Source organism: Gymnogyps californianus, chromosome 18, assembly GCF_018139145.2.
Source record: "Gymnogyps californianus isolate 813 chromosome 18, ASM1813914v2, whole genome shotgun sequence".
NCBI lineage: Eukaryota > Metazoa > Chordata > Aves > Accipitriformes > Cathartidae > Gymnogyps > Gymnogyps californianus.
The window spans coordinates 11,962,984-11,985,820 of record NC_059488.1 but is presented as its reverse complement, the minus strand read 5'-3'; the positions used below and the strand labels follow the sequence as shown (position 1 = coordinate 11,985,820).

The following is a 22,837-nucleotide window of genomic DNA, read 5'->3' as shown; positions in this document are numbered from 1 at the left end:
TACTTATTTTTTGTTTTATTTTTTACATGTTGGTGAGCACTCATAAGACATTATTGAAATTGTCATGTAATACTGTCACATGGGTGAAGGGACTTCTCAGATTAGGTATTTATGTGTTAAATTGGTAAATCACTAATTAAACTTTTTTATTAAAATTATCTTCCCTTGTCCAAAACTTCCCTTATTCCCAATTACTTCCCTTATCCAAAACCGTGATTCATCAGTCAGCAGACTTTGGGGGGGTTTGGAGGGTCTTGCCTGTCATCTTTAGAACAGCAGAAATTGCAGCTGTCTGCGCAGAGGGATCCTCTTGCTCGCACTGCCCTCTGGATCCGCAACGAGCCTTTCACCGGCAGCGGAGCCGGCTGGAAATGCTGCCTGGGCTAACGGACAGTTAACGCTCAGATGCCACCGCAGTGGGCACGGATGGGCTGGAGCGGGAGTAGAAAAAGGTTTTGTCATCGTTCTTCATCTACCGCCAGATTCTTCATATTTGGAGTGGATATGCCTCTTACTGTCATTGGGAGATGCGCAGATAAATGGAATTTAAGATCAGACTATTAGCACAGTACGGTCCTGTGCCGTTGTAGTTCAAGTCATTATTAAGCAGTGGATTAGGATGTCAAAGTTCTGAATAAAAGATAAGACATAATTTAGGAAAAGTATTTCTTCTCATTCAGCAATGCTTCCTTTTAAGTTGATTGTTCTGATTTTTAAAAAGTACTAACCGAAAATAGACTTAACATGTTTATTTAAAGCTTTTGTAGTAGTTTAATAAAACTGAAATGCCTGTGAACTTTTCTGTACGTTTTCAATGTGCCTCCAGACCAGTCTTCACAGGACAAATGAATTTTTTTATGTTCACAGCTTATGCTGTTTTCAAGTATTTGTATAAGGAATTGCTTTCTCACCTATTTTCACCTCTGACTGACACGGCATTTTTCAAATTGGTCCTATGTTTGTAGGAAAATGCAAACCTTGGTTGGCTGTTTTGGGTGAGGAAGAAATTGAAGAATTTCTGTTGTATAGTCAGGAAGGGGATGTTCCAGCATGACCAGGGCTAAAATGCTAGACTAGTTTTCTCTAATTATTTTATTCAGGCAGTAGTCTGCAGCTTACAAGTAGGTTTTTCAACAAGCGATTGAGTCGCAAGTTCCTGAAAATCCATACGCCTTGGTCACCTCTGTGAGTCCATGACTTTCTGAGCTTCTCTATTTTTGACTTTTGTTTAAAAGTGCCATTACCATCCTTGCAGCTACCAAGCCTTGCCTACCTCCTGGAGCACGAGGCTGATAATGACACAGAAAGTTTCTCTTGCCGAAGGGTCGCGCAGAGCCCAGGTTTCTGCATGTTCTGTTTCAGCACGTGCACCGGCGTTTGCGTAGCCGTAGTGTGAACTGTGTCCGTAAAAAAAAAAAAAAAAAAAAAAAAAAAAAAAAAAAAAAAAAAAAATCAGTGTGTTTATTTCAAAATCTCTTTTGTTGAAAAGACTAAAGCTGAGTAAAGACTTTTCACTGGAATTTAACTTCAAGCCAAAGATTATTTGTTGCAGGAAGGGATAGGTCAGTAGAAGGAGACAGAAGTGGGGTACAACCTTTGTTTCATAGAAAGCGGCATGAAAAAAATGGAAGCAATATTCTGATTGCGCCTAGCTCTAGATATTACGTTAGATAAAATTATTGCAAACTATTCAAGCTATTTCATATTCCTTGCAGTTTTCCTTTCTTAGTATCACAAGGCTTTTGCCTTAGATGTATGAACTCTGACCATTTTTAAATAATAATTTTTGAGTCAATCAACAGGAAATGCAGGCAGTAAAATAACCTGTATGTGTTATAGCTGAGAGAACCGCGGCCCTTAAGTTGTTTCATAGAGGACATGGTTGTACTGAAGCCGTGCTTCGGGAGCCCGGTGACCTGTCCCACAACAGGCAGCAGCAGGGGGTTAATGGGAATACTGTATCATCTCTTGCCACGCGCCCAAATAACCAACTGGAAGAAGTACATGGGAATGGCTGCAAGTTGGGGAAAAGCCGGTAACAACCAGTCAGTGCTACATACTGGAGAAGATAAATCTGCAGAGGAAATTGTTGAGGCAGATGTTTAATTAGTTGGAGTCAGGCTGGATAAATCAGGATAGGAACTGTCTATGCAGATATGCTGGTGTGCCTTCCTTTTCTCTGGGCTGGTTTCATTGTCTTTAAAAACTAACTGTTCTTTTTGCTTAGGAAAGAAGCAGCAAAAGCAGTCACACAACCTCTCCGTTATTGTAATGGATTCCCTTGTGTACACTCATAAAATAGAAAATGTAATTGATGTTTTCTTATGGTAATGAAAAATAACTAAGTAGAATACTTTATCATCAATTTGTTTAACCTATTGCGTGCTCAGCAGCATGTATTGCACATGCATATTTTACGCGAGAGCTGGAAATAAAACACTCTTGGTTGTGGAATGAGCTCCCAGAGGAGACTGGTCTAATCCAGCGATGGACCACCTTGAGGGAGGCTCGGTGACATCTCTCATGGAAGAGAGTTTTCTCAAAATAGCCAAAACGGGAGAGAAAGAGACTAAGGACGGGGTGATACCCTAACCACGGCGGGCCACAGCCGTGAGGAGAGGAGAGCTGAAAGCTCCCTTCAGCGCTGCAGGGACCTTACTGTGCCTATCGCGTTGGCCTGGGCAGTGCTGAGATGCTGGGATAAAGGCCCTATGGAGAACCCCGGTATCCATAGATAGTCTAAGGATTGCTTGGTATAAACTTGCCATGTCTAGATCTCTCTGAGAATGTTTTTGAACATTGTGAGCACTCCAGCAGCTGATGGTTTAAACATAAAATTGGTCTGCAATGTGGCAGATCTACAGAAAGGGAATCACATGCTTGAAATCATGAGCATAAGGACTTCTCGTTCTTCCTGAATTTATCAGTGAAAATGTCAGATATGGTGCTGTCTGGATTTTGGACAGGTATAATAATGGAGTCTTGAAAAGCCTTTTTAGAAGGTGAGATTTGGGTGTTTTAGTACGTGGTGTAATTCTGCTCCCTAGAAATCTGTAAGAGTCTTAATATTAACTTCTAAAAAAGGTAGGTATTAGGCATGCTTTTAAAATCCCACCCGCATGCTTTGCAGAGAGTTTTGTAGGTCGTACAGATCATGTTGCATAACTGTAAAATACCATTATCAATATAACTTGATTTGCTTTACTGCTAAATGATTTTCCTACACAATCAATCTGGTGTGTATTTTTGCTGGTCTTTTACCAATACTTACGTGTTACCTAGTTAGCCTAGGAATTTAGGTTATGGTAGATGTACATTTTAAATCCTGCTTTTTAGGAAAGCTCTCAGTTGGACCAAGGAAAGCACAGTTTTTCCAAGATGAAATGCAGAGACCCTTATGTTCAGATAGCACAGCACAGCTAAGACTGGGTCTGACAGCATCCCACAATGTGCAGTAGGCAAGTAGATCTTATCAGGCTTTTTATATCTGCACTAAAGCCCGCGTTCGATATTTTCTGTAAAATATGTTTGCATGGCTTACAATTTTAAGAACATAAGAAAGATGATGACTTCATTCTTGATACTTTGTGTCTCTTGATGCCATGGTGATTCTCAAATTAAATATGTGCAGGAACTATATGTACACTTGAAAGTTATCTTCCTCGCCTTTGAGCTGTCTCATTCCTTTTGCTCTTCAACAAATATATTCTCTGGGATGCCAGTTGCCTTTTCCTCCAGAGCTTGACAGAATGGACTATAAATACTAATGTAAAGTAAATAAGAATACAGAGAGAATGTGTGCAGAGGCTTTGTTTTCAAACAAATTAAGCATTGATGTCAGTATATAAAACCCGAATGTTCTTAGAAGGAAATGAGAGACAAAACTAAACAATGTAAAATGCTGAAACGTTAGAATAATCCTGCCTGTTTCTGGTCCATGTCAGCCTCTCTTCATTTGAAATTTCTTGTGAACAGAGAAGCCTTGTCTGATTAATCTTGTCTGATTTTAAGTAGAAATTCTTTGCAGGGTGAACATGCTAGTGATTATTATTTAATAGCTGCCTCAAACTGCAAACATCCCTGAACCAGAAATGCTCAATCCTTTTAAGAACAAAATGCTATACAAGTTTAATTGTTATAAACAATACCTTCTGCCAACATTTCACAGACATGACCTGTATTTTCCGTAGGTTAGACTGAGAGTTATTAACTTAGTATTCTGTTCAGTTTGGAGTAAGACTAATACTTTTTCTATAAATGAAAACAGCTGCTTTACAATAACATTCAAGTCCCTAACAGCTGTCAACTAGTGCTTTTTGTGTTCTTTAAAATGTGCAAAGTGACCGAAAATAGTCTAAAAGAATCTTACTAGTCTGGATAAGTGTATTATCTCACTGCCACAGGAAGCTGAATAATAAGGAAAGAGAAAAATTCAGGAAACAGGGATAGGACATAAAAATAAAAGCCTCCATATCATATTTTAGTCTCTACAGCAGAATCAAAGGAATTATAGCTGCAAAGGCCAGTTAAAATAATCTGTTCCATCAGCAGGTAACTCAGAGCTGCGGCAAGCAGCACAACCTATTACAAACCCATGTTTTGTAGTGGTTTATTATTCCTGTATTTCAGATTTGTTCACACAGAGCTGTTAAGTTATCCTTCAGAACTTTGGGAACAGAAGCTCAAAATAGAGTGCTGCTGCAAACATGAGGCTCATCTTCCATTCAGAAAGCAACTAGGGAAAAGAGATCGGAGTTTTGTTTGAAAATTCACTTTCTAACATATCAGTCTCAGCACCACTTTTAGTGTCAAATTTCATGTCTTAAACATCCTTCTGAAACTGTTTATAAACACATTTTATTCAAAACTTACACAGGAGATAAGCAAAAACTGCAATACAGAGATACTATTTGTGTGAAAAACCACTTATTGTCAAGCACCCCACCAGGCCCAAGGGAAATCGCGCAGATGCCGTAACGCTGAAGGTTTTCGTTTAAACCTGTCCCACGATTTTTCTATTTCTGGAGTATCTCAGCAGTTCTGTTTGTAAATCCTTGGTCTTGATGCTGTGGTGCCATATTCGATTTGTCTCGTTCCTGCCTCCTGCAGCTGCTAAGGAGAGCTGGCGGTCCCGAAATGCCGGGAAGGGGCACGACGGCTCCGTGTCCCCGTGGCTGGAGAAAGGGAGGAGAGCAGGTCGGGGCGGCAGCACGGGAATGCCGTGGTGGCTGCAGGCAGGGGAGGCTGGCAGGGAAGAGGCAGAACAGGAGCCATTTATAACACGGAAATTTGCTCCCTCGGCGGAGCAGGTCGTCTTCAGTTGCGAAGGCAAATATATTTCTGTGGGGTCCTCAGCAAATCTGGTACCTAGAGCGAGGGCCCGGTGTGCAGAATGGCTCTCCTGAAACTATGCCTTAGACCTCGAACATGGAATCTGCTTCCTGTCACGTACACATCTCCGGTTTAATTTCTAAATTATTGAAAATTAGGTCTTTAAAGAAATGTAACACTGACTTTTAAAAATATCCCTAATAACCCCCAAAACAGAATATAACTCTTATAAGTTCCTAAATAGTTTTACCTCCTTGGACCCTTGTATTGGTTGCCTTGAGATGACTGTTGGCATTAATGAAAAATGCTCCGGGGACTCCCGGAGCTGTAGCTGCCCTTTGGAGCAGGGGTGGTGGCTCTCCTTTCCAAGGGGCTGGTTGCGTGTGGCAGGAGAAAACAAAGTATGGGGAAAAGTGCTAATGCTGAGCATCTTTCGGATGGTGCCTGCTCTCCCAGTTCACAGTGGGGGTTATCGGGGTGTTGGAAAGCACAGGAGAGGAGGAACTAACGGGCTGTGGGTGTTAAGGCCAGGAAGGAACCGTTAAACTCCTTCCGGACGCAGGCCGGCGTGCTGCACCGCTGGCTGGCACCGCCGCGGCGGCGTTGGGGCTGGGGCGGCTGGAAACGGAGAATCCTGCTCCTTGGCTGCTCTTGCTGCTGGAGGAGCTGCAGGTTTCGCTTGGGTTTTGCTTCCTCATCCCCACCGTGTAGGCGGGGGAATGGGACAAAAAGAAATGGCTGGAAAGGGGGGGGTGTGTATTTTTATTGCACGTATATATATGTTTATTTTTATATATAAAAAAGGAGAATTAACAAGATAAAAGAAACTATGTAAAACCACAGCCCTGTGATTAAGGCATTTTTAAGAGATGAAGCACAATTAAAACAAACTGTCATTAAAGTTTGATACTGTCATTGAATGATGGTAACTGAGGGGTTTAAATTTAAAAGTAAGTATGTTAGAGTAGGCGATGCATATGTTTGCTCTGACTCTTAAAGAGATGGAAGCCCCAGCATCTGTGACAGTGAAAAGCCGATTAATTTGTATTTCCTTGCGTTTACATGCATGCTTTTCTGCTTAATGATAGTTTTGAGTTTCTTGGGCTTTCGGTGCTTTGTTTTGGATAATTACAGCATCCTTGCAGAGTCTTGTGCCCCCAGTTATGAATGGCTTTACCTGGAAATACTTCAGAAATCCTGGTTTTCCTTGCATTAAGCTGTTTATATTAGCAGGATTTAAATTTAAAAGAACATCAATGTTTGCAGATCCTTGGTCAAGACTCTCCTGCTTGCTTGCTTGCCCCCCTTTCACCAAAGAGGCAATGCAGTAAAAAAGGCGTGTTAACATATAGCCTCCAGTTGTCCCGGCTTTCTCCCCGTTCTGCCGGTCCCGTGCAGGAGCAGTAAGGAGCTGGCTGTCTGGTCGAGCGGCTGCTCCTCGGAGGGGCTCGCTGCTGCCGGGTTGCGGCTTTCCTTACCCCTCCTGCTCAGCACCCTCTGCCCCCACGTTCCCAGAGTTGTGTTTGGGTCTGATGCTCGCTTGTTCTCTGCCGTGATGCGCGTTAGGGAAAGAGAAAGAATTGTTTGCTTGTTATTTTTGTAGCAGATTTTCCTCAGCAGGATTGGTGTGCAGGGTGAGCCCCTCTGTGCTGGAGAGGGTGTGATAGAGGCTGCTTGAAATGATTTCCTTCTGCCTACAAACTCCATCTCTGCTTTGCAGCGGTAATAATTTATTTCAGCAAGCCCTTTCTCACCAGCCTGCTGATGCTGAGCAGGCACTGACGTGACGGGGGGACGGGGATGTTGGTGTACGTGGAACGGCTCATCGGGAATAAAGTTTGTGAATAGTTTGTCAGAATAGAAATAGCTCGTTAGTCCTGTGCATTTGGGCTGAAGGGATTCTGGACATCAGCCCGAATGGTTGAGGAAAATTTTTCATGCCTGGCCTCTGAAATGAAAGTGAAATATTGAACAGAGTCTATTTTAAAGCTGTTGGTATTGAAATCATACCTTTATTGGTTCTTCTGGATTGGTAATAAAGCTGTAATTTATGTGACATTTTAAATGCTACAGTTCAGTGTTTGGATGATAGAGACCTTTTTGTTTATTTTATCCGCTCTGATGAAAGAAGATACTGCTGGTACACCAGGTACGTTCATAGGGCCATCTCCTTCCTGCTGGCTTTTTATGAAGCCTGAAATGCACCCATCCGGTGGTGGTAGTGGCCCTCGCTGCAATACTGTTACTTACGCGTCTGTAACCAGGGGAAAGCACCTTTCTCACTTTATAATCCAAGCCAGTAAGGTAGAGACCTCAAGTGGATCTGCATCACATATAACCATCTGAGCTTGGATTGCAGGATGTTCGTGTTGGTGCCGTCTTTTAGGTAGCAGACGGTGGAAGGGACTTCGGGTGTGTTAGCTGTAATGCGTACTGCCCTGCCAGTAACCCGTACGGCTGCTTGCCCTGACATTGTCTCTTAAATTTGTGATTAAAAAAAAAAAAAAATCTGTATATTGTATTTCTGCTATAGGTACATTACATTATAGATCAAACATGATGATTTCTTTCTCCTTTCAGCTTTATTTAGAGCTATATATTGCTAATGCAAAAAGAATAAAAGTCTGTCGTAGCAATTAAATATAGCACTTCTGTTAATGTTCTGCAAAGACTGGTTTGCTGCTAGTTATGCTGCATGTTTTCTATTCTACGAAAAAGCAATACATACATGAAGCATTTGTTTCTTTTTAAGGGGCTTTTGACTAAATTCTTTAATTTCACTGACTGTCAAGGTAGTGTTAAGTAAAATGGGTTTGAACTGCTGTAGTTTTTGTGTACTGGACTAGATGTCAGAAACCTTTGCCATCACTGGAAATTCTGTCACTCTGGATTTACTATCTGTTTCCCACAGCTGAATTCTTAAGCAGTGTGATTTAACACCTTGGCTCTCCATCAGCCGGTCCTGGCATTTATTTGAATGCATTACACCACTGGTTTCCATAAACTATTTTACAATTGTTTCATATAAATGACTGTTTATTTCTACAAAAACCATCTGTATTTCTGCGGAGAGCAGCAGATAACTGTATGTAAAATTCAGTAATGTCACAACAGTGCGAGTTAAGAAAAAACAGATTGGACTAAAAAAAAAGTCTCGTGCTTGTGCGTAATGTTAAAAGTTTGTTTTCACTATTTAAATATCTTTATTTATTAACCAGTATTTGCATTTGTAATGATAAAATCTTTATTCCACTTCAGAGGTGTTGAGGGACTTTGGGGATTTTTAACGGATAAACAGATTTAAGATGTCCTCATAGCAGTAGGATTTGAGATGTAAACATTCTGGCTTTACAGCTATTTCCTCTCAAACTGTTTACATATTTTCTGTTGTTTTATTGTCATTGCCAAGCACACAATGGAATCCTTGCCCCTTCTGTCATGTTCTAAGAAAAATCCTACAGAAGGAGGCCTGAGACCCCTCTCTCTTCCGAGTTTCCGTGCTCTCCGTAGTGTATCGATCCCTCTCCTTCTTCAGTCCTCTGTTGTTTATAATCCTTGCCCAGTATTCATCTTCTAGCCCGGGGTCAGTGTCCGGCATTGCTGGGAAAGCTGGTCTTTGCTCGTGCCTCTCCAGAGGCAGACTGCGCCCCAGGGAGGACCGCTGGGAGGACGATGCACTGCCTTGGCTCGCGTACTCCCAGCCAGCACCCAAGGAGCATCCACACTGAGCTATTTTAATTCCTCCATATGCTGCCCATGTGCTGGCAGAGGGAAAGCTGGAATCCAGTAGTCTTATGCTTAGCGCGACTGATACTTTCTGACAGACTATTTGAAATGATAGAAATACATAAACCTCCTCTTTTTTATGACCTTGTAATAGCTGCAACATATTTCCAGCAAATATTTTCTATAGCAATAATAAAAAAGGGATAACAAAAAAGTAAATATAAATATAGTTTAAACTCAAAAGAAATCACGCTTTCAAAACCTAGGGTTGGAGCAGTGAAGCAATAAATCATGTATCCTTGTGAAAGGAGAAACTTGAAATAGGAAGGTACCACAGACATCAACATTAAATGTTTATCAACTATTTTCTTTTGACTACTTTCCTGTCTTACTTCTGTGTGTGGACAGAGCCTGAAACATAGCTCATGTTCACTTTTGCTTATTTACTGTCTGCCTGGCATCTACTGCCTTGGCTATTAGGCGATGACTGCCTAACCGTCTTTAAATTTCTGATTTTTCATGGGTTATTTCGGAATTACAGCCGTACACGCAGGAGCACTCGAGGTCCCGTGTGCCGGGCGGCGCTGCGGCGGCAGCGTGCTCCCGCGCTTTCCTCCCAGTTAGCACCAGTTGGCGTGACGCGTCCTCCGTCGTCGCGCCTGCACTGCTCGTCCCCGTGCAGCGACGCCGGCTCTTGCGTGAGTGCAGCCCAGGCTGCGTGGGAGAGGCTGGCGAGGGAGCGCGATGAGGACTGGGGCTGGGGCTGGCCGTACACAGACGTGGAAGTCCTCCTATAGCACCGTATAAACTTCTGTGGTTGTTTTGGGTGATGGGCCAAAATACCATGTCCTTCACCACCATGGGCGTTCGGGTGGTCTCATAGCTCCTGGCATAGCGTTTGCTGGCTCACCCGGGACAGGTCTTCATCTGCTGTAAAACCAGACGAGTTTTACTATTCTGCTGACATACGGCGGGGTGCGTACCCCTTTCTGCTGCAGGCCTCAGCAGGTCTTGCGTTTCCAGGCTGAAGATGCTCTCGCGACAGAGCGTTTCTGTAGAGACTGGTCTGAGGAGCTGTGCCAGGAGAGCGAGTTTTGAAACTAATCCACGAACAGTAACAAACCACCATGAGCAGACAGTAGTCACAGAGAGATTTGGTAGAGGTCAGATATGAAGATGCTATGTAATGATGTTGCTCATGTATAATGATGTATAATAGGTATAATATGTTGCTCATATCTGCTGCTCTCTCGAGTGTGGATGGTGGCAAGTGTGTGTTGAAGGACTTGAAGGAGACACCAGTATACCTTGCCTGCCTTACCAGGCAAACTGCAAAATTGTAAAATGAAATTGTAGCAAAGAGCAGAATTAATAGATGACATGCGGACAAATGCAATATACTGAGGAAAAAAATCAGCAGAGCTTTTGTAGAGCAGGTTGTGCCTCAGAAACCAGTGAGCAGCCTTTGAGGAAGTCAGAGACCATCTGAATAAGGATGATGTGTTTTATATAGCATGCTTAGATTTCCAAAAAAGATTTGACAAAGGCTCATAAAGCAATTAAGCTGTCACAGGATGAGAAGGAGGATCTTCACATGGATTAATAATTGATTAAAAGACAGGAAACAAAGAATAGGAATAATGGCCCTCCGTTATTAGTAACTAGGTTACTGGTGGAGTTCCAGTGGAACTGGTAGCACCTGCATTGTTCCGTTAATGTGGGGCATGGAAAAGGATGTGAATGCTGATGTGACAAAATGTGCTGTTGATACAAAAGAAGTAAGAATAGTACAAATAAAAGCTGTCTGTGAAGCACTGCAGAGGTATCTCACAATGCTGAGTGACGGGACAATAAAATGAGAGAGGGAATTCAGTGTCAATGAGTGCAAAATAATATACATGGTGAAAAGCAACCGTAACTATATGTATACAATGATGGGCTCTAATTACCTTCCATCAGTCAAGAAAAGTATCCTGGAGTCGTCATGGGTAGTTCTCTGAACACTTCAGCTCAGTGCTTAGGAGCAGTCAGAAAGACAAATTGAACATCAGAAATTAGGAACGGAGTAGAGAACAAAACAGAAAGCATTACTATGCCAGTCCATAAATCATGATGTGCCCACATCTTAATTGTTATATTTTATCTCAAAAAGGATAATGTAGAAGTAAAAAGATACAGAAATGGTTGAGTGCGAAAATGGATCAGATGTGAAATGAGGAGTAGATGCTAAGGAGAGAAGATCTTTTCTAGTTTGGAAAAGGCATGGCGGGGTACCAGAGAAGTCTATGAAGTGCATGGGGTGGAGACGGTAAATTGGGAGGGTTTTATCACAGTTGTTCGTAAGACAAGAACTGCATGCCCCAAAAGCGGTGCGTTGGCAGTGGCTTTTTGAAACAAAAGGGAATTCTTTTTCTCACACAGTGCAATAAATTCTGGAGGTCAATGTTATGGAAATCAGAAATTCAAAAGTGTTTTGAACAAATGCATGGACCGTAAAGGGAGCAGAAACAGCTGACAAAGAGCATAGCTGGAACTGGGGCTTTTGTGAGAATTATAGGAGCTCTTGAGAGGGAGGTAAAGATAAGGGATAAATAGGACGTACCGGTGTGTTTTGTTGCAGAGACTAACGCTGTAAAATAAAGGTTCAATTTTAAACCGTTTGGGGTTTTTTGTTTATACTGCGTTTTTTAGTTTAGGTTTGACAACTCCGCAAACATTAAATATTGAGGTAAGTCTTTCTATAATCCTTATTTTACCCTATTAACTAGTTTGGAGATGGAGATGGGTTTTGTTTGGGGTTTTGCTTAAAGCCTCATTCTCTTTTTAAGTGTTAGTGTTTGTTTATTGTGCAGACTCAACCCCTGACCGTGGTATTCTTCATTGCTATTGAAAGTTAATGGGGGAAAAATTGCATTCCAAACATTTGAACCTGTAGTAGCCATGGCTGAACTTAGTTGATCTCTGGTGATCGGTTCAATTTAGTTACGATTTTTAGCCATTAGGCTGGGGCTGAATGATGGTGATTTGGTTGAGGCCAAATGTCTGTAGAAAATTGGCTGTTTGATAAGAGCCCTGTTATCAGAGGGGGATACTTTCTCATTTACATTTAGATGAGTATTGATTATTTATTTACTCAGAGAAGTGAGATTCGTTCCCAATCTTATCTCTCTCGTCTCTGCTTGTCAGCAGAAAGAGAGATCGAGCTCCTGACATCAGCCCAAGATAACAGCACTTTGTAGTGAAGATAAAAGTTGGAATGGGCCTTTTTCTGGTCTTGACTGAAAGGATAAGTTTTAAAAATTAGAACTGATGGGTCATGCTTTCAAAACCCCATTCTGAAGGCTTTGCAGCTTAAATGGCAACAGAATTGGTTTGTTGTTATGCGGATGGCCATTGCGTTTTGTAAGAGAGCTGCTTAATTTGATTATGTGGTGGGATTCTTCCTGGGGCACCTTTGTATTGTGCCATAGGAAAGCTGTGGATGTAGTATTGGGGGTTGTTTCGTTGTTTGTTTTTAATTCCTGATAAACCTTCCTCTGTTTAAAGGGGTATCTTGAAATAACGAAGTACAGTGGATATCTGTAGGCAGAAACCATGGTGTGGATGGTTAAATGGGGATTTTTGGCAGAAGGGATGTGTGTTACGGAGGATCAGCTCCGCAGGTGAGGCGGGCGGGCGCCCGGCCCCAGGGATGCAGAACGTGGCCCTGGGAGCGAGCAGCTCTGTCCGTCTGTCGCAGTTAGCCCCGTTCCTCCACAGCTGCTGGTCTGTCGGTACACCAAAACCAGTCTAGAAGAGAAAAATTGCAGTTGCTGGTAGTATTTCAGTGTGTGGTTTAGGCACTCGCTCCTGCGTGCGGGATGCCTTACCGGTAGTGTGGCCCAAGAATGGAGAAGACCTAATGCCTCAGGCCGGCAGATCTGGTGGATAAGGGTCCCTCCCTGGGGGCCTGGGGCGCCTCTGGGGCCCCGAACAAATCTCTGTTAGTTTTTGAACAAAAAGAGTTTGCCTGAAGGTATAGCCACTTCTCTTTCACCATTTACTGGCTCGTTTCAGACTGCTGCCTTGGTTCCCTCCTTCCTCTCCAGACACATGAACACTTGTTTCTCCAGCCCTGCTTGCTTTAACCCAGCAACAGTTTCTTTCTCTCCAAGCATTTGTGACAAAATTACAGAACTCAAGAGGGGTTCGTATTCATTAGCTTTGTCTTCTGGGTATTTTGCCCTGGTAACTTCCATTTTAACATACTTGCTCCCAGCTTGGTGGTGGAACATAATGCACATGATTTACTCTCGCCGCTTGCTCCAGCGAGCAGCGCTGTGTGAAAGCCCTGGGCTGCAGCCCCAGCCCGATGCCGCTGGATGCGGGACGTGCTGGAGCAGCGGTCCCTGCCGTCCACAGGAAAGCTCTGCTTGGGTCGTGGGCCAGGACCATCCGTGCCAGGATTTTAAAGGTTTATTTTACAACTGTGTGGAGCATTTGCATCAGATTACAGAAATCCATAAAATCCAGCTTTGGTATTACCACTTGAAGTTTTGTTGAAATTTCCAGAGCAGTATTCTGTTAGGAGACCATTAAATTACCTAGTATTTCTACTACAATGACATCATTTGAACTTGTGAGAGAAGTGTGGTAGTAAAACTCCTCCACAGAATCAGCCTAACATTTTTCATCTGTTGTGAAGTAGAGGTCATGTAAATGTGTACAGATATCTAAAATATATTATTTAAGAGTAGATACTCTCTAAAAATCCGTTTACACTTTTAAAATGAATTTCTTAATATTTTCTGTTTTAAAGGCGTTATTCATATGGAAGGTTGCCTTGGTTTCTGATCTGTAGCTCTATTTCATTGCTTTATTAGCAGACAGTTAGTACAGTCTTGACAGAAACTGGCTAGAACAATTTACCTGACCACAGAATTGTCAAGTTGCTCCAGATAAAAATCATCCTTTGACATTGGCATGGTGGTGTTGAGGGATATGATCACTGATGGCTCTCTGCAGGGTGGCGGGAAGCTTGTTCGGCAGCGTGAGGATTGTTTCTGAGATGGGTGATGTTGTTCTTTCTAGTGGATCTAGCTGGTGGAATCGGATCCACACAGAGGGACGGTAAACCACTGCCAAGCTCCTGCTTTTAACCTTGTCCCCTTGTCGTCGTGTGCATATGATTCTCTGATAATTTTAAGGCTTTCGTAGCGTTGATGTCTGTCCTTTTGCCCCATCCCGCTGTCTCAGAAACACAGGGACGAGTCCATCTCTCTGTGCTGGAGAGCGCAGCGTGCGGTTCAGTGCCAGTCCCCTGCAGCAGCTCTCGCGCAGCACTGAGCGACTGAAAGAAAATCGTATAAATAGAAATGATTTAGTGGGATAGGTGAAGGTCTAATACTTGTAAGTGTGTTGTATGGAATGGATCTGCTTGGCTCATCATACACGTGTTCTGGGTGCGTCCACCCGAGAGGGCGCCTGCGGAGGTACCAGGCGAGGCTGGGGCTGGGAGCGGAGCAGGAGCTCTCGCCGCACTGCGCTCAGGGAGGCCTGCCCAGCCATTAATAGTTCCAAGAGGGGCTGATTTCACTTCTTCCTCTCCTCTGATTTTAAATGTTTTTGGGGTGGGAGTGGGAGAGAGGCTGTAATGAAGAACCAGGGAGCTGGGACACAGCAATGGGTGCTGGTGTCAGCAGATCCTGGTCCTGGTGATCGTGGGCTGAGGCTCTCGGGGAGGCAAGAGCTCCTGGAGCAAGGCAAGGAGCACTTGGAGTTAGGGATTTGGTACCAGGTACCAAGAACACAGACATTCAGATGGGAACCAACAGTTCTGCTGGCTTGGTCATTGCTGGGTCGTTCAGCATTTGGATGGAGTTTGGGAACCTCTGGAAGGTACTTCTTACAAACGGACAAAGCAAGCAGGTTTTGCTGTCACTGATTCTGGTTTTAAACCTACACCAGTTTTTAAATACAAATTGATTTACCACTTTGATATTTGTTTCAATTCAGTATATTTTGCTTCTGCCTAACAAGCCAGGCCTCTGTTTATTTAATTTATTTTAAATTTTTAATCACATTTCCAGTAGCTGGGAGAGGAGAAACGAGGGTGCTGTATATATTTGCCTTTCTGTTCTTTGTGCTGGTATGAGACATCTCTGCTGTTTCTTGAGTGCAGTTTGTTCTGTAAATGCTTCGCCCAGCTACACGTGCAGTTGCTGATTGCGCTGGGCAGGGAGGGAGCAGTTGTGCTTTCCTCCTGCGGCCTGCAAATGGCCTGGCTCTGTGTCTGCTCTGAGAGTCACCGGGAATAAGGGGGCTCCATTTTATGGAGAAATAATGTTCCACTTTGGGAGCAGAACGCGCTTGGGCCATGTGGCGAGCGCTTCACATAGCTTCTGGGGAGACGAAATGAGAAGCTGTAATTGAAATTCTGCTGTAGTAAATTTAAAATTAATTGGCTAACAAATTCCATTTCTTAGGCGTGCCATCTGAGGCTAAAATACTTAATTTTTTTATATGTTTTAAATATTTCATCATATACTATCATAATTCAAAGTCAGGAAACATTCAGAAATATTTTAAGTACTGATAAAGAGGGAAGAGATTTCATTATTTCAGTTCGAGTTTTTTTGTTACATTAAAATCTGGTTAGAGGTGCTTTGCATCACTTACATTTTTTCAGGTATCTGTTTAGCGTTATTTTACCGGATTATACAGAAATTACACAGCTGAGAACTTTCTGTGCACTTCAGCTCTCGGGTGTGAGCAGGAGTGGAGATCCACCCTGCGCTGCTTGGGGGTGCAGCGAGGACGGGAGCGCGTCTGCCTCCACCAGCTCCTGCCTTTGGAAGTGGCTTTTCTTCTGCCCGGGGTCCCGCGGGGAGTTTGGCTTACCCGAGTCACCCCTCTCACCCCGTCGGGTCCTCTCCCACCTGCTGTTCGGACAGCAGGCCTGGAGCTGACCTACAGGGTTTCACCTGGAATTGTATTAGTGTGTTCTTTTTTTATTCCAGTTAAGGCATATAGTTTAAGGATCCATTCAACTGAAAGATTTTTTTTTTTTTTTTTAAAAGTGGCCTAATTTTTGTAAAAACAGTTTTTTAAATATGTTTTCTGTAGTTGGAAAACAGTTTTTTAAGTAGTATCATCTTTCCTTCGGTGATTTGGTTTGAGAAGAAGGAAGTTGGCACCTGAATGTTGAAGATCTACAGTTAAATGCAATGTATATGAAAATGATTCATTTGAAGCAACAGCATCTGTACATGCTGATGTTTGATGCAGTTCAATGTTAACAGTGTACAGATCTCTGGAAAAAGATAAAATCCATCTCTCGATGACCCTTTCTGCTCCTTGCAGCCATTGAGCTGCTGGGTGATGCCAAACTCCACCCGGCAAGTTGTCTCGAGTCAGCCTGGCAAGCAGTGCCGATCGCTGCTGATGTGTAAGGAAATCTTTACCCCGTGCTCCAGAAGTGCAGCCTTTTGAGAAATGCACCGTTGGCAGAGGTAGAAATAGCCAAATCAGGTGTCGTGGAGCTGGTTTTCACAATAAAATGCAATTCATAAGAGAAGAGCTGCTTTCCTTCCCAGATATTTCTCAGTGCCCTGTGCAGACAGCGCCGAGGCTGTGGCAGCCTTACCTGCGCAGCCGGGCTTTTCTTTGGCTTTCCACACCTGTGGAGTGTATGTTTGGTTGAGCCTGCGCTCAAGAAGCAGGCTTTAATCCCAAGCTGGAAGAGTAATGCACTCGGGTACGCAGGATAGCTCCTGCCTGGGCCGGCTGTGGCTGGTGGGGCTGGGCTGCGGTGTGCTGCAGCCCCGGGCAGCGCAGGAGCGGGCTCCGTCCCCCGGCAAACAGTGGCCGGGTAACGTCCCCAGCAGCCTGTCTTCAGTCTATAAAGAGCCACAGAGAGGGCAGAGCGAAGGGGAGCAAACACATGGTGCTTTTTCACATCAGGAAAGATGTCCAAATAATGCAGCATAGATATACACCAAGGTCTGAGTAGGTATTTCTTACAACAGGCAATACCCCTGTCTTGCAGCATGGGCAGGGTATTTAATACAGGCTCATCTGGTGTAGGAATAATACAGAAACGTTGGACAGGAGTTTGTCAGGTAGCGTTGTTAGGCAGCTGAAGATGACTGGAATATGTTGCTTCCTTGCACACCATCCTCCACCTTTTTATGATAGGGCCCTTCCCTTTGGCAAAGAGCATTGAAACATAAACATCGACCTGCCTTACTTCTAGGCTACAAGTAATCTCATGTTAGTTGAACGTGATAAGCCATCACTTTGTTAGAAAACAGATGATTTTACAAGTTACTTTATGTTTCAGGTCCTCAGTATCGGCTGGAGAAGCAGAGTGAACCTAATGTCCCAGTAGATTTAGACTGTACCTTGGAGAGCCAGAGCACTTTGGAATTCTGCCTTGTCCGGGAGAACAGTATGTTTCCCCTTTTCACTTTTGCTCTTGTAAATTGCTTAAACTCACATAAGTTATGTATTTTGGAATACAAGCTGTACTGTCTGGGCAAGTAAGTTTTGTCGAGACTGTCTTTCCTGAGGCACTTCTCAGTTGTGCCAAAACAATATTCCAGAGGGAAATGATGGATTTCATACCTTCTAGTAAATAGTCTGCATCCTGTTTATCACTTCATGATTAATCTTTTTCTGTTAAACTCTGCTCTGTAAAGTTATGACCAACCCTGAAAAACACTGGAAATACGAAACTTTTTCTGTTGCAGGCATTGCTTAGTGAATAAAGTGATTGGTCTGCAATATATTTTGCCATGTCAATACGGCTGTTAGAGGCACTGATTTTTTTCTAATAGAATTTAAAGAAATTAACCATGCAGATATAACTAGAGCAGTTTGATGATTTTTAAAGTGCTAGACAAATAATCTTCTCTCCAGCTATGCTCAGATATTTTCATTCTGTTACTGTTTTAATGGTCCTAATATTATTTCCTGATTTGTTTCTTTACAAGGAATTATATGAAACTTTAAAAAAAACCCATTTAACATTGATTTGTGTTTGTCCTCCATAGCATTTTGGTCCATCCTTCATTCTTTCCAACAGTCATGCTCTCAGTTTTGGTTTTGTTTTTTTTTTTATTCCATTTTAATTCAGCTGTAAAAATGTTGATTGTACTAATGAGGAAACCACTAGCATTCATGCTCTCTGCCAAGACCATGCTCAGAGTGTTTGCTGCAAACAATCATAGTAAGAGCCTGTTTCCAGTAATAGAACAGTTTTTTCTTTCTTTACAAAGATTAGACCTTTCCATTTATGCTTTTTGGCTATAGCATTTCGTATTTTATCCTAGAATGACAGCAGAGCATCCCCGAAGTACCTCCTAATTCCAGTGGCAAGTAGTAGACTCTACTCCCCTTTAAGGCATAGCAGAGGTGAGACGCAGCTGCCCCGAGCTCTCTGGTGGTACGTCAGTGCTGGAGCTGAGATTAAGCACTCACAGTTTTGGCTGCCGTTCTCCGTAGAGTGGGACGTGCTCCCAAAATATTCTTGATGCTCCTGGTTCATTTCGTCATAAAATGGTTCTAAGAAACTGTAGGAGAGAATGCGGCAGAAGGTAGCAGGGGTGCTGTGCATGAGGAAATGGAGCAATTTTAACCTCGCTAATCAAGTTGCACTCTTCCACAGGCCAGAATTCGCCAGCGTCTGCATCCCGGCTATTATTTTTTATCAATTTTTAGTCTATGAAAACAGGCATGCTAGTCATACTTTCATAGGTTTTGCATGTTTTGATTAAAAATAACATTTTTTTTTTATCCAGGCTCTGTAATTAAAAGTATATTTTATATACTGCATTTTTAACGTATTTTCATCATCTGTGGAGGAATCTGTGCTGTGGCTTGTAGCTATATCTACTGATGCTCTCATGAGTGACTAGGTTCAGGTTGCACCATTACTTTAGTAGTAAATCTGTCATAAGTTTGTAAGTGGTTTAGCAGGAGGCATTCGGTCTACTCTGCATCAGCAGCAAATGCTCCAGGGGAGCCTCAGAGGCCTTGTCTCAGAATAAACGTCAGTCGTAACGTTGAGGGAACGCTTTTCCCTTTCCCTGAAGTCCTTGTGCCGCGACTGCTCCTCTTCCCTCCTAGGCGACGGGACACAAAAGCAAGCTCCTCGGCAGAACAGGACCTGGGAAGGTGTAGGATAGATCCCTGAGGCTGTCAACTCAAAAGTACTCTTAATTCGTGAGTTCTCCTGGCCCTCGTTAAGCAAATCGGCGGTGCCCATCTAAGAGCGTGCCCTGGAGCCCCGGCTAGGACTAGGGTAAGGGGGGACGCCCTGGGCTGGACCCCGAGGGCTCCCCGCAGCTCCCCGTGCGCCCGGTGCTGCTGCAGCCGCCATCCTCCCCTGCTGCAATGGCATCACATTGGTAGGTGGTGGCTTTTTGTCCCATTCATGGCTCTTGTGTTTGTCAGCCAGCGCCTGGAACATGGAAAAGCAGAGGCAAAACAGACACTTTGTAGAGTTCAAGAGCAGGTCACTGGTTTAGTTTGTTCAAGGCTGACAGTAATCTAGGCAAAATAACAAATGCTTACGTGAATTCTGCCTCTCTTCTGCTGTGCTGTTACTGAATGTTTTCTGAATTGATACCCGACTCGAATAAGGAATGCAGGAGAAATCTTCTGCTTATAGTTTCTCCCCCAAAATGTGGGTGAATTTAAAGTGATCATCCATTGTCCCTGCTCGGGGATATATGTGAAACACCCATGCAGTTAACTGTCTACACGCATAGATGTTCAAGGACAATACAGTATGTAAGATCAGTCATAATTCATGCATTGTACATAGCCTGGTTCCCCCAATACACAATAAGAAATTGGATTTTGTAGTGCTTAAGGAGCTATCTTTTGGCGTGGCATTAGAATAGAAATATTGACAGGTTTGCACTATTAATAAAATAATAGCTTGAAAATCCTAACATCAAAATGAAATATTCATTTTGTACATTTTGTTTTTATTTGAAATACTCTTAGCTTAGATATGCCAGTCAGGAAAAACTCTGTTATAACAGCTATTATTTGTAAAAGTGCTCTTCATAGTCTCATATTCATTTATAAATATATATATGTATGATGCCAAACATCTGCTAGTAAAATAGCTGCCAGTTTCCTTTGGGCAAATAGAAAGTTTATATTTCAGGGTATTAAATGAAACAGAAAACTTTCCATTATTAACAAGTATGTATAGAGAAATCCCCTATCTATCCAATATTTACTAATAGCATTCAAACTAATAAACTGTTTCCAGTATGCAGAACTTTTTAACTCGCACAAAGATTTATCTTTAAACTAAAAGCCTGTACTTTGTAATGTGAAATGCTTTTATGTTTAGTAGCAAACTGTTCATGGCTAATTTAGTTTTATTCTTACCGTCTTACTTCTGGAAAGTTCCTCTTTCTCATTTTATCATTAGATAGTAATTAGTATTCAAGGGAAATTGGTCTTAATATATTAAAATTGGTTTAGTGCCTTTAGACCTGTACCAAAGCCAATGTCTTATTGGAAAATGTAATTGGGGACTCTGCGTATGTAATTAATTGTATTACAATTAAGAACTTTCATTAAGCAATATACTAGTACATTAAAGTAATAAGGGACGTTTTTGCAATGCAGTTAACTTTATATTTTGTTGTTTTATCGAGGAAATACAGGTTCACTTGCTCTTTAATAGGCTACATACGGCATTTCAATATTCTGATATTACTAATGTGTCATTTTTATATGTCCTCTAGTGCTTACAGGAGTCCCTTTTGGATAAGGCTCCTTGTTTTAGCTTCTAACTTATTTTCAGGCTTGTGCTTCCAGTGCCTGTTGTTTCATTACTGTTTGTCTCATTTGAAAATGAGGATTTTCTATGAGGAGATGGGACTGAGTCACAAATATAACTCTCTATTTCACAGTAGTTCAAGTACCTGAACAAAAATACTATCTCTATACTGAACCTGGTTTAAAAAAATGAAACAAAACAAAGGAAAAAAACCCAACAACAGAGTAAAGAACTTCAACTATTGTTTCCAGACTGGGAAATCTGTCGGTTTTCTGGGTGACCATCAAATCTAGAGGCTGCAAACTAGTGCCGTGACTAAAATACCGTAGTGCTTCACCACAGTGGCCATCTTAAAGACTAGAAGTATGTAGCCCTTGATGCCATTTTGGCTTTTTATTCAGCTCCTGTGGGCAGAGAACACCACTCTGTTTTTTTTAAAGTAGGAGGCTGTGGTTTACTGTTTTGTATGGTTTTGCTGCACAAGCAATCCGAGCAGAGATGGAGAGCAGTCTGACTGGCTGGGAAGTCCTTCCTCTGATGAGGACTGAGACAGGAGAGTTAATAAGAATCAGGTGGATAAAGAAAAAAGACATGTAGCTGCATTGAATGCATACGCTTCTATATGGGATCTCTCTCCGTCCAGCACCATGCGTTCTCACACGGTGACTTCGGTTTTAGGGATTTTAAAAACATTTCTGTGAGAACATCGTCAGCCGTGCAGCGTCTGCGGTTCTGTCCAGGAGATGGAGTCTGCAAACACAGACTGCCTGTGCTCACCACTGAACCCGACCTAACTTCATTTTAACCTCCATTGCAGTTGAAGTCCAGCAGCGTGGGGCAGCCTGCACGGTGTATGCACAGCCCCGAGCACAGCAGGGCGCTGCTCTGCCAGGGTGCCTGTAGTTGCTGCTGAGTACAAGCAATTGTAACGAGTAGAGCTCGTAAAAGGTGGCGGGAGGTTGGTCTCAAGTTATCCTGGTAGTGCCCGGTGTAGCGCCGAAGCCGTGGTGGCCGGTGCAGGGCGAGCCGGCCGGCTGTGCGGGCAGCAGGCTCCGGCTGCGCTGCCGGCCTGAGCCCCGTGTCGCTGCGAGCACCGGCCTCGTCCTGCGCCCGCGCACGTGCTCCGAGGGTAGGGTGGAAGGATTGGCGCCGGCCGTGGCGGTGCCAGGATGCCAGAAAACGAAGAGACTCCCTGTTTAGCTGCGCCACGCGTTGCTCTCTCCCTGGCTTGGGGATGGCGGGGCAGAAGCACGGGCTTCCTCTCGGCCGTTCTTTTCCTGCTCCGTTCATGGATTTCCCCACCCTGCTTCTCCAATAATTAAACCCCTGTCCTGGGCTAAGGGAGGTGCCTCCCTCGTAGCTGTGCTTTGCACTTCATGCGGGTTCTTATCTGGTGCCTTGTTTATCCCACACCTGACTCCACCGTTTTTCACTTTTTCTTTCACAAAGTAAATGTTAATTAGGTAGACTATAAGTTAAAAATACAGAGGTCATTGCAAACTGAGTCTCCATGTCGTTATGTGAAGGGAGTTTGTTTCTGGAATAGGAATCCGTTCCTCCCAGGACAGAGTGGTCTCTCTGCCAGCAGAGCCATATTGCCGGGTCGGCTCTTGGGCTAAATAATAGACCTGGAGCATCCACTTTACTTGATTGTCTTCCCAAGCAGAAGCTTTTACATTCAAAAGCCACATTGTGATCTCCATTACAAATACCCTGACAGGCCTGTAAATATTTGACAGATTTATTCACAGCTGCTTGCATGTGGAAAATATTTTTATGATTTTTCCCCCAATCAGCTGGTGGAGATGGCTCTTCCCTCCGCTGCTGAACGCCGGCAGTCTCGCAGACATCCTCGCGGAGCTGCGGGGTAAGAGCAATATGCCAAGTTCTGCAGTCAGGTTTTTCCCTGCAGGGCATTTCTCTCTGTTGTTACTGATATTACTGCTATTATCCAATGCACCCTCAGGGGTCCGCGTGTCTTGCCATCTTTAGACA

At 43.2% G+C, this 22,837-nt stretch overlaps 1 protein-coding gene across 2 annotated transcripts in view; it reads left to right on the top strand.

Annotated features, from left to right (window-relative positions):
* The window catches only part of MAPKAP1 (MAPK associated protein 1), a 109,943-nt gene that overhangs the window by 63,224 nt on the left and 23,882 nt on the right, over positions 1-22,837 (top strand). Inside the window, exon 8 of one of the 2 annotated variants that reach the window (XM_050908052.1) lies at positions 17,378-17,485. The exons of the other annotated variant lie outside the window; for it this stretch is intronic. Coding sequence (XP_050764009.1) covers positions 17,378-17,485 — 108 coding nt within the window. The remainder of the gene's footprint in view (positions 1-17,377; positions 17,486-22,837) is intronic. 2 annotated transcript variants of the gene reach the window in all.